The sequence below is a fragment of the Nycticebus coucang genome, chromosome 5 (assembly GCF_027406575.1).
Source record: "Nycticebus coucang isolate mNycCou1 chromosome 5, mNycCou1.pri, whole genome shotgun sequence".
NCBI classification, from domain to species: domain Eukaryota; kingdom Metazoa; phylum Chordata; class Mammalia; order Primates; family Lorisidae; genus Nycticebus; species Nycticebus coucang.
Window position 1 is genome coordinate 128,735,256 of NC_069784.1, and position 12,800 is coordinate 128,748,055.

Below are 12,800 nucleotides of genomic sequence, written 5' to 3' on the forward strand. Positions count from 1 at the left end.
TAAAATATATCCTAACACATTAACACTTTCAGAAAAAACAGGCATTTGTTAAAAGAAATGATTATTATAAATATTTTCTATCTTGCATTTTTAACTACATTTTCATAAATAATGTATTTAAAAGTGCTGAGTATGATAGGATAGTCAGCAACGGCAGTGTAAACAGAATTTTTGTTTTCTACTCTGCAAATTTTTTAAAATCCCATTTTGTCAAACAATGCGACAGTTAAAATATTTGCATAGGGAATAGATAATAGCCCTTTTAATCATGTCTCCTGAATTCTATATAAATTAGAAAATCATATTCACATTAAAAAAATTCTTGAAATGTTTTAAGTTTATGGAAAAAGAAACTTACGATGCTAACCTTTCAAGTAAAATAAATTTAAAAAGAAAACCCCCAACTTGTTTTTTTAAAAAACATGTTTAATAAATTAAAAAATGAGAGGTAGTTAAAAAAATGACAAAGAAAACCTATAATTTTATATACCATCCTTAATATAAGGCCAGTGTTCTCAGTGGATATAAATCTTTTTAAAACTTTCATTTTAGGTTACTCAGTATTACAGTCATTCAGTTTAGGATTAAAAAAATAAGTCTCCAGGGGGGAATGATATTCAAATGTAACACCTTGGTATAACTATGACACTGATTATTATTATAATTTTTGTGCACAGTAGGATAATATTGTTTTCTGGAAGGTCAGAAGTATGTGTTTTGCCTTAAAGATTTCGGGTACTTATAAAAAATAATATGGCAGCTAGGAGATCTGAGCACGCTACTGCCTTCTGAGAATGGATGAAAATAAATAGGTTGGTTTTAACATCTTCAAAACAATTCGTTCTTAAGATATTACGTGAAAAGAGTACAACTTCTTTTGGCAAAAACTTAGCTTTTCACTGGATTTCACTTCAAGGGAAGTGTGCCACAGGAGCGTGTCATTCATAACATGTTTTACAATGCTACATGTAGGCATTCCTTATTAAATCATTTTTATATTCCAAAACTAAGTGATCAAGCTTATTATTATTTTTTTGCTGAAGTACATAACTTTACACAACCATTTTAGAACTGGAGAGCCAGTCTTTAACAAATTGATTACAGTATTGGACATCTGATATATACATAGATTCATTTTCTTCTATTACAATTAAAAACAATATCACTCTTTGATTTGTCATTGAGATAGAATATCTTCAAATTGTTTTGTGCTTTTATTCTTTCTTCTTTTTCCTCTTTAATATAGCAAACTGTTCTGTAAGGAAAATGCCAGTGTTTGGCAGTCAATGACCAGAGGACCCCTCCACTAGGATTTTCCAGCAAACAGAGATAAATAGCTCTTTTTTTCATGTACAGAAATATTGGCTTCAAAATTATTGTACTGAACACAGTAGATAGCATATTGAATATCATTGTCACATTGTAAAAAATGCCTTTTTTGTCTTTGTTAAAAAAAAATGCAAACCATGGCCAATTTTTTGGCAATTATTTCTGTAAGACCATATTGCACAAAAGTCCTTAAATACAGATATAAGTTATGCTACTGGATTAAATATTACAACAACTACGTGGCAAATGAAGCAGTTTTACTTCGCACATGCAGTCTCTGGAGATACACTGGGAGACTGTTCATAGGACTACAAATACAGTTTGCTTGCAAATAGAAGGAGTGTTGGATAAAACCATTTGGCAATTCATTGTTTTGTGTGGAATCTTCTCCAAGCTTAATCATGGATAACCTTGGATAAAAATGGAGACAAACACCATAATGGTTGTATTTTCACAGTAGCCTGAGGAATGCTAAACTGTAGTTCTCCAGGAGCTCAAGTTTCTGATGTTATTTAACTACTCTTATTTCCCATCCCAGCCCTCCAAAATGATTTATTTTTAAGATGAAAATTAAGATTCAGAAGAAGAGCCGGCAGTACTTTCAACAAATGACTTATAAATTTGAGAGTTCAAAAACCTCGGAAAAGAATCTCTGTGCATTAAAGTATATATCTGAAGTTGGGCATCTTCATACATGTGAGGATTGGGATCCAACAGATTTCTATTGATCACCTCTCTAACTCGAGAATCAAGACTGACCTAAAAAGAAATGAGAGCAGACACATTAAACAGTATGTTTCCAAAAGACCTCGATTAAGTAAGTACCTGTAGATTGCTGATACTCAGAGAAACCTCAAAGAGTAAATGCAACTACTTAAAATCTTGGGGTCATCTTTTATTTCAAAGGCTACATACCCCCATGTACTTCTCTCTCCAAAAGCTGGATTAAACAAACAAAAGACAACCAGCCTTTCAAACCAGAAATTTAGTTCACAGACATTTCAACTTACTTGGATTTATCTTTTCTATGCATACATTCAGGGTTTTTTTGTTTGTTTGTTTGTTTTTTATTTGTTTGACATGTTCTGCTCCTTGTGGAGGTACCAGAGAGTTCCCCAGACAGAATAGGAATTCACCTCTTCCTGTGCTGTGACAACGGGGGGTGACTGGTCAACATGGTAAAAAAATCTAATGGCAAAGAAGAATCCTCTAATGAAAATTAACATGCATATCAAATGCTGATTCCCAACAGTTTCCCATCAAATCATACTGTGTCCAACGTAAGGAATGAGGACTGTGGAAGGGCAGAGTACAGAGGAAAGTAAGCCTGGTTCAGTCTTACGTCTCCCTGAGAAGGCCTAGGGAGCATCCTCACACACGTTTATCCGAAGATCTCTGTACCAAAAACAAAGCAGAACAACTGCTTCAAGTGGACTTTCCTCCTTCCTTCTCCCTCTCTCCCTCCCTTCCTTCCTTTTTTTTTTTTTTTATAGATATTGTCTTGCTCTGTCACCCCAGCTAGAAAGCCACGGTGTCAGCTTAGCTCACAGCAACCTCAAACTCCTGGGCTCCAGCGATCCTTCTGCCTTAGGCTCCCGACTAACTGGGACTACAGGTACCGGCTAGTGCACCCAGCTAATTTTTCTATTTTCAGAAGAAATGGGTCTCACTCTTCAACTCCTGAGCTAAAGTGATCCTCCCACCTCAGCCTCTCAGAGTGCTGAGACTACAGATAGGAGCCACTGTACCTGGCCTTGATGTGGAATCTTTAAAAGGAGAAATATAAACAGGAATTCGGAATACTCAGTAAAATAATCAACACAGTATTATTTGAAAAGTGTACAGAAATTAAATTCTGCAGTGACTTAGGTTTGTTTCACCTTCCTCACTAAATGCTAATCCTGTTGGAACTGGTAGGACATGTTGGAAAGGAAAATGGGGAAGAATAAATACCAATAAAGGCATGCTTGGTAGAACAAACTAAAGCTCTGTCCTGAAATGCCATGTTAGAAAAACCACAAGAGGCAAACCATCACTCAGAATCCTGATCATTTACCTCGATCCTCTCTCTACTGGGCAAGGAATAGGATACTGTAATTCACAGTCAATTTTCTCATGACAGATTCAAATGGATACAAACTTTTCACACAGCTAAACATTTCGTCATAAGCATTGTGCAGAAGGCTTTTTGGTTCTGGCTTCTTTTCTCACCTACTGTTCAGCTGATGTCTGAAGTCTCAAACAATTTCTGATTGTAGCCTAGTGTATTCCACCCCAGCCTAGTGTATTCCATCCCCAGATTCCACACCTCTGTGGACCATGTGGCATTGGTTTGGTTGAAACCTCCATGGGTGGCTGATAAACTTGTCAGAAAATGCTGATCCAGACTACATTTTTGTGTTGCTTGACAAACTTACACAGGCATCTCTCATTTTATCACACATGGCTTGACTGTGCTTGGCAGATGCTGTGTTTTCTGTTACAAATTGAAGGTCTGTGGAAACCCTGTGTCAAGCAAGTCTATTGGTGCCATTTTCCCAACAGCAGGTGCTCACTTTGAGTCTCTTTGTCACATCTTGTAATTCTCAAAATGTTTCAGGCGTTTTCATTATTATTGTATCTATTATGGTGATCTGTGATCATTAATGGCACTATCGTCATTGTTTTGGGGGGCATGAACTGTCCTCATCTAAGACCTAATTGATACTTAATTGATAAATATTGTATGCGCTCTGGCTGTTCTACTGACCAGCCATTTCCCTGATTTTCTACCTCTTCTTGGGCCTCACTATTTCCTGAGACACAACAATACTGAAATTAGGTCAAATCATAATCTGACTATGGACTCTGTTCAAGTGAAAGGAACAGTCATGTGTCTTTCGATTTTGAGCAAAAGCTAGAAATGGTTAAGCTTAGTGAGAATGGCATCTCAAAAGCCAAGACAGGGTGAAAACCAGGACTCTGTGTCCCAACACTATGCCAAGTTGTGACTACAAAAGAGAAGTTCTTCAAGAAAGCGAAATGCTACTCCAGTGAAAATAGGAATGACAAGAAAGCTGAAATGGAGAAAATACGAATGAATGAGACAGAAGTTCAAACCAGCCATACCATTCTCATAAGCCAAAACCCAATCAAGAGAAGGCTCTCACTCTCTTCAATTCTATGAAGGCTAAGAGAAGTTGGGAAGCTTCAAAAGAAAAATCTGAAGCTACTAGAGGTTGGTCCATTAGATTTAAGGAAAGAAACTCTCTCTCTAACATAGAAGTGCAAAGTGACTTAGCAAATCCTGATATAGAATTGCAACGAGTTATCTGGGAGATCTAGCTAAGGTCACTGATGAAGGTGGCTACATACAACAACAGATTTTCCATACAGACAAAAAAAAAAAAGCCTTGTACGAATAGGAAGGAAATGTCATCTAGGACTTCGATAGCTAGAGAGAAGTCAATGCCCGGCTCCTCCTTGGGTGAGCTCACTCTCCTGTTAAGGGCTAATGCAGCTGGTAACTTTAAGCTAAACCCAGTGCTCATTAACCACTCTGAAAAGTCTAGGGACCTTAGACTTATGAAAAATATGAGAGAATTATGATAGGCTTGTGCCCTATCATTGGAACAAAAAAGCCTGGATGACAGCACGTCTGTTTACAACAGGGTTCTAAATATTTAAAGCCCACTGTTGAGCTGTATTCAGAAAAAAAGGATTCTGTTCAAAATTTTACTGCTCAATGACAATGTGCTTGGTTGCTCAAGAGCTCCGATGGAAATGTACAAGGAAGTAAATGTTTTTACCACTGCTAACACAAAATCCATTCTGCAACCCATAATCAAACAGTAATTTTAAATTTCAAGCTTTATTATTTTAGAAATATATTTTATAAGGCTATAGCTGCCATAGATAGTAATTCTTCTGAAAGATGTAGGCAAAGTGAATTGAAAGTCTTCTGGAAAGGATTCACCATTGTAGATGCTATTAAGAACATCTGCAATTCATGGGAGGAAGTCAAAATACCAACATTAATAGGAAGAAGTTGAGTTCTACTCTCACGGACGTCTTTGTGAAGTTCAAGATTTCAGAGGAGGAAGTGACAGCAGTTGTCACAAGAAAAGCAAGAGAATTATAATTAAAAGTGACCTGGAGATGTGACTGAATTGCTGCAATTTTAACATTTTAACAGATGGAGAGCCCCTTCTCATGGATGAGCAAAGCAAGTCGTTTCTTGAAATGAAATTTACTCTTGGTGAAGATACTGTGGACATTGTTGAAATGACAACAAAGGATATTCCAATTTTGGAAGAAGTTTTATTGTGGGTAAAATGCTATCAAACACCATCACGTGCTACAGAGAATCTTTCATGAAAATAAGAGTCCATAGATGCAGCAAACTTCATCGTTGTCTTATTTTAAGAAATTGCCACAGCCACCCCAACCTTGAGCAACAACCACCCTGATCACTCCAGCAGCCATCAGTGTCAAGACCCAACAGCAGCAGAACGGTTATGACTCACTGAAGGCTCACAGGAATGTCAACCTTTTTTAGCATCAGGCTATTTTTGAAGTAAGGTAGGTACATTACTTTTTAGACATACTGCTACTGCACACTTAATAGACTACAGTATCATATAAATACAGCTTTTATATGAACTGAGAAACCAAAACATTTGTGCAACTTGCTTTACTGAGATACTTTCTTGCAATGATCTGCAAATGAACCCTCACTATCTCTGAGGTACGCCTGGAAAACATCTTATGGCTGAACTATATATTCTTTATTGTTGGGAATTATTTAAAAATAAAGATGTTCTGGAAAGGAATTGTTTGATTTTTATTTTCTATGTTCATTACCATATAAAGTCATCATCAATTCAAAGCAATTAAAAAGCACAGATTTTTTTTCCCCAAAGGTTTTTATTTTATCCAAAAACATATTTTCTTTTCATGCCATATGAAAATGTTGACTTTGGAGTTTAAACTGATTTATCTGATTTTCAAATGTGGTGTTACGCTAAGGGAAAGCCTTACGAGATACACTCCGCTGGTTTTGGAAATGGTGCTCTTACTTTCAAACTTGGGAGAATTTTTTGTTTTAATGAAGAAGGGAACCTTAGGTTAGTGATAAAGAAAAGAGAATAATCTTCTTCCAAATAATAATATCATTAAAGATACAGTTTCTTCTCAGTAGCTGGAATCATATTTGTTAGCTGAAGATAAGAAGACAGAGAAATAAGTTGAATTATTAAATGCCTTGAGTTCTCCTTATTTCATCTACTTTTTTTGGCACATTAAAAGCAGTAGCGACATCTTGCAGAGAAAATGTTCTCATTCCACATTTGGTAATCTGTAACAAAAATGCATTTGGTATTTGCATTTAAAGAATGAAATATTTACCTTAAGATCTGGTTGGTTGTTTGAAAAGGTTGTTGGTCAGTGAAAAGAAGAGTAGACAGATCAGAGAATGAGGATAAACCCCACGCACATTACGATCAGAGTTTCGTCTTGTGGCATCTTTGTGCTTCAGAATGTGGAACATCTACAATACAGTTATTGGAGGCCGATGCCAGCTTGGGGCTGAGCCATAGTCACCCTGGGAGGCAGGTGGGTCTGGATGGCCTGTAAAGCCACCTTATCTGGACTCTACTGCATGAGGGACTGAGGAGTTTGCTGCATAGAAGTCCTGCTAAGGGAAGAGAAGGTTGAGTAGCACAAGACAAGAACTCTCCTTGGACAATGAACATCTATCTCCTCTTCCTCAGTCTCCACAGCCTCAGATGGGGGTGGTGAGGGGAGGGAAGGTGCATCAACAATAAATGAGTTTATTACAGGGCACAAGACAGCAGTGACAGGTTTGTCAGCATTTAACTGGCAGTTTGGGCAGTGCTTAAAACTTCAGCAAATGTAAGACAAGGCAACTGAAGCTTTAAAAAGACGCAAGTGACTCTGCAATAGGCCTCTGTGACCCTGGAAACGTTTGTTCCCACAGGGAGTAGGAGCTAGGGAAGCAGAAAAGCAAGCAGCTTGCAAGTGTGACAAAAATATTCACCAGCAATTCCACAAATTACTGGGAAGGAGAAAATAATGAGAGCACAGAGTTCAATAAGAGTCTGGAGGTAAAGTGGGGAGAATGAAAACAGAACTCTTACTAGTGTGACTTGGGAAAACCTAAGGTAGACTGGGTTAAATACGGTGGCTAATCTTACTAGATTTTCTATCCAGTGAAGACTATAAAGATCAGGGAATATTGCAGGAAGGAAGTACACCAAGTTTTGTTCTAGTCATCAAGATGCAACAGAAAATTTAACCCTATGGAAAATTTTGGCAGAATTATACCGAAAATGATAAATTTTCACTGAAAGAAAGCCTTTCTGTCCTGTAGCAGGCCCTCCTTTATGTTAATTTAGTTAATATCCTGAAAAAAATTTTCACATATCATAATTAAGCCCCTCCCCCATTTTCCTCATCTTACTTTTAGTATGATTGATTAGCTTTATTTAGGATTCTTTTCCAAGAAAAATTCTGATTGTTTTCTTTTTCTCATTATAAAATTATATCCAATTTTATTATGCCATTGGAAATTATCTTTTTTTTTTTTTTAATTTGTTTGTTTTTGAGACAGAGTCTCACTATGCTGCCCTCTGTAGACAGCTCACAGCTGCTGTGGCATCACAGCTCACAGCAACCTCAAAATCTTGGGCTTAAGCCATTCTCTTGTCTCAGCCTCCCAAGTAGCTGTGACTATAGGCGCCCACCACAACGCCCAGATATTTTTGCTTGCAGTTGTCATTGTTGTTTAGCTGGCCCCAGGCCAGGCTGGAACCCACCAGCCTTGGTGTATGTGGCTGGCACCGTAACCACTGTGCTACAGGCACTGAACCTATCTTTTCTGTTTGAACTAAATTTGATATTCCCATGTTAAAATTTATAGACATAAAGAACATCTATCAATTTTAATAAATTATTACTATGTGCACATTTAGTCATATATTATTTTGTGCTCGTTGTTTTTACTAAAAATAATTATAAGCTGCAAATAAGACAGACTGTTTGAATTTATCTTTGGGAATGAATATTATTGGGAAGATAAAGCATAGTAACCATATTTTTGGTAGTGTCCAGATGATGGGAAACTCTATACTCTTGTCTTGGGGAGGATTCTGGCATGTGGTGAAGGTTACCATTACTCATTTTATTTGAAATTCTAAAGTTGGGTTTATAGAAATAAAGAAAGAACTAACCAACATGTAGCTGGAAAAGCCGCATTTCAGGAATCGGGTTGGGCTTGTGCTCTGCCTGTTCTACCAGGTATAATTATAATGTCTTAGGATATTTTTTACCTTCAGAGAATCACTTTCCTCTGATGTTAAGTGGTGCCATCTGTCTTGGCTGCATGATTATTGTGAGACTTAGATTATAACATATTATTTTAATCTTTTTCTTGAGACAAGGGTAGAGTGCCATTCAAGGGATCCTCTTGCCTCAGTCTCCCAAGTAGCAGAGACTACAGGAACTTGCCACTGCACCCGGCTAACTTTTCTAGTTTTAGTTGTGACGGGGTTTCACTCTTGCTCAGCCTGGTCTCCAAGTTCTGAGCTCGAGCCATCCTCCTGCCTGGGCTTCCCAGTGTGCTAGGATTACAGGTGTGAGCCACAGCGCCCGGCCAGGTTGTAATAATAGATGAAAGGGGCCACTGTGCCAACAACAAATTTAAGCCCAGTGTAAAGGATTAATAGTAATGATGATGATCATAATAATAATTGACTGTAATTACAATAACACCTTCTTGATCAAACACAACGTCTCTGGCGTTTAGAACAATTTGAGTTTTACCTGCCAGAGTGACTTTGCATGACTATTCTTATCCTAAACTACATGATTCACTCTTCACCTCCTATAATTTTTAGTTACTTGTTTCAACATGATCTGCCTGTCCTCCTAAAATGTAAACTCCATAAGGGATAGACCAGTGCCTGCCTGTTCACCATCATATCCCCAATATCTAGCCTAGTGCCTGGCTCATGGCAAATACTCAATAAATATTTTCTTAATGATAATATGTATACATAAAGTGATAAATTGGAGAAAATAAGAGTCAAATGATGCCTGTTTAAATAAACTAATCTACAGCAGTGACAGTGCTAAATTTGCATAATTTCACTGGAAGGTACATATACATGCACACGTAGAATCCGCAGGTGTTACCACATATGCATGATTTTTAGATAATTCTAATGTTTAAATAGGTTTTTTACTTTTCTCTCTCAGAGAGTAAGTGGAAACTTAAGGTGAAATCAGAGAAAGCAAACAAGTCCTCCTGCTGATGACATCAGCACATGGCAGAGCGTGAACATCCTGGATCTGGGGGACTGCAGGGCTTTCTCCATGTCCTCCGGGATCTGGGGGACTGCAGGGCTTTCTCCATGTCCTCCCGGATCTGGGGGACTGCAGGGCTTTCTCCATGTCCTCCCGGATCTGGGGGACTGCAGGGCTTTCTCCATGTCCTCCCGGATCTGGGGGACTGCAGGGCTTTCTCCATGTCCTCCCGGATCTGGGGGACTGCAGGGCTTTCTCCATGTCCTCCCGGATCTGGGGGACTGCAGGGCTTTCTCCATGTCCTCCGGGATCTGGGGGACTGCAGGGCTTTCTCCATGTCCTCCCGGATCTGGGGAACTGCAGGGCTTTCTCCATGTCCTCCCGGATCTGGGGGACTGCAGGGCTTTCTCCATGTCATCCGGGATCTGGGGGACTGCAGGGCTTTCTCCATGTCCTCGGGGATCTGGGTGACTGCAGGGCTTTCTCCATGTCATCCGGGATCTGGGGGACTGCAGGGCTTTCTCCATGTCCTCCCGGATCTGGGGGACTGCAGGGCTTTCTCCATGTCCTCCCGGATCTGGGGGACTGCACGGCTTTCACCATGTCCTTACGGATCTGGGGGACAGCAGGACTTTCTCCATGTCATCCGGGATCTGGGGGACTGCAGGGCTTTCTCCATGTCCTCCCGGATCTGGGGGACTGCAGGGCTTTCTCCATGTCATCCGGGATCTGGGGGACTGCAGGGCTTTCTCCATGTCCTCCCGGATCTGGGGGACTGCAGGGCTTTCTCCATGTCATCCGGGATCTGGGGGACTGCAGGGCTTTCTCCATGTCCTCCGGGATCTGGGGGACTGCAGGGCTTTCTCCATGTCCTCCGGGATCTGGGGGACTGCAGGGCTTTCTCCATGTCCTTACGGATCTGGGGGACTGCAGGACTTTCTCCATGTCCTCGGGGATCTGGGGGACTGCAGGGCTTTCTCCATGTCCTCCCGGATCTGGGGGACTGCAGGGCTTTCTCCATGTCCTCCCGGATCTGGGGGACTGCAGGGCTTTCTCCATGTCCTCGGGGATCTGGGGGACTGCAGGGCTTTCTCCATGTCCTCCCGGATCTGGGGGACTGCAGGGCTTTCTCCATGTCCTCCCGGATCTGGGGGACTGCAGAGCTTTCTCCATGTCCTCCCAGATCTGGGGGACTGCAGGGCTTTTTCCATGTCCTCCCGGATCTGGGGGACTGCAGGGCTTTCTCCATGTCCTCCCGGATCTGGGGGACTGCAGGGCTTTCTCCATGTCCTCCGGGATCCGGGGGACTGCAGGGCTTTCTCCATGTCCTCCCGGATCTGGGGGACTGCAGGGCTTTCTCCATGTCCTCCCGGAACTGGGGGACTGCAGGGCTTTCTCCATGTCCTCCCGGATCTGGGGGACTGCAGGGCTTTCTCCATGTCCTCCGGGATCCGGGGGACTGCAGGGCTTTCTCCATGTCCTCCCGGATCTGGGGGACTGCAGGGCTTTCTCCATGTCCTCCCAGAACTGGGGGACTGCAGGGCTTTCTCCATGTCCTCCCGGATCTGGGGGACTGCAGGGCTTTCTCCATGTCCTCCCGGATCTGGGGGACTGCAGGGCTTTCTCCATGTCCTCCCGGATCTGGGGGACTGCAAGGCTTTCTCCATGTCCTTACGGATCTGGGGGACTGCAGGGCTTTCTCCATGTCCTTACGGATCTGGGGGACTGCAGGGCTTTCTCCACGTCCTCCCAGATCTGGGGGACTGCAGGGCTTTCTCCATGTCCTTACGGATCTGGGGGACTGCAGGGCTTTCTCCATGTCCTTACGGATCTGGGGGACTGCAGGGCTTTCTCCAGGTCCTTGTTCTATCACACCAGGAAGCTTGAGGAACCAGAGCCCTGAAGCAAGTCTCTGAGTGTCACAGAGATGTGGAGTGGTAGGCCCACATTTGAGTCCCGGGTAATGACACTGCCATCCCTAAGCAGATTTGTACATTACTGAACAAATGCAATTTTCTTCAGTGTAGATAAAAGTCGTATTTGTTGAAATATTTATAATTATTTCTTTTTCCAATAGTTCAATGCTGGTTATAGTTGATAACAGCCTTTAAATAGATGTTTTATTCCAGATCTTTATTTTACTACATTTGTCTTTTCAATGCCTAATAAAATGCAAGCTGCCAGTAGATCTGTTATGTGCAGCAAGGCTACAATGAGTCTTAATGCCTCTCTATTATCTTCATTTGCTTCCCTGTTGGTGACATCATTTTAAAAATGTACTTTAAAAAATAATAAAATAAAAAATTTACTTTTTAAAGAAATGCTATGCATATTTAAATTTTTAGATTTTTTTTAATTTAAAATTTAGCCTTTTCCCTCTTAAATATGCACTTTACCAAGAATAGAAGTTTTATCACTTCTTTTTTTATAACATAATGCTCGAATGATTACAAATGCTTAAAACAATGAAAGGGAATGTAATTTTCAGGGCACTGACCTCAGGGGCTTCATGAAGGGAAAAAGTTATATATTTATAAATAAAATTTTAATGCTGACTTTACACTTAACTAAGAGGAACTTGATAACAATCAAATTAAATGAAAGTCTAGTGAAGAAAATACAGTTTTGTCCAATAATAAAATCTTGATCATTTTTGGTTATTTAGTCATTACTATTTTATAACTAATTCAAGTATTTACTTTCTTTAAAATGCTTCAAGTAGGGCCAAGGAAGGGAAAGGGAGTGGGGAGGTTTTAGTGGAGGGAGGGTAATGGGTGGGGCCACATCTATGGTGCATCTTAGAATGGGTATAGGCGATTGCACTAATGTACACAGCTATTATTTAAAAAGAAAAAATAAAATTAAAAAAAAAAAGTTGCAAGTAGAAACAGCCATTGACTTTCAGAGGTGGAAAGGCCAGACTGTCTAGCTCCAAAATGAGAACTATACATAACTCTTCTGGTCTGTAGGGGGCCACCTTGAGCACGGTGTTAGGAAGGATTCTGAGGTTCAGTCTGGGTACAACAGTAAAGAGGACCACAATTGAGAAGCCATGTGATTTGAAGGGCAGGAAAAAGTGGTGGCACAAATGGCCTTATAGGCTCCTTGTGGCTTTGGTTTATAGTTTCTGGGCCCAATTGTATTATTTTTGTAAACAAATCAACTGA

At 40.5% G+C, this 12,800-nt stretch overlaps 1 protein-coding gene across 1 annotated transcript in view; it reads right to left on the minus strand.

The window, feature by feature from the left end:
- Window positions 1–1,069: 1,069 nt before the first annotated feature.
- RGS17 (regulator of G protein signaling 17) overlaps window positions 1,070–12,800 on the minus strand; it is a 101,510-nt gene continuing 89,779 nt past the window's right edge. The window contains exon 5 of the mRNA XM_053592828.1: window positions 1,070–2,088. Within this exon, the coding sequence (XP_053448803.1) occupies window positions 1,900–2,088 (189 nt within the window). The 3' untranslated portion in view covers window positions 1,070–1,899. The remainder of the gene's footprint in view (window positions 2,089–12,800) is intronic.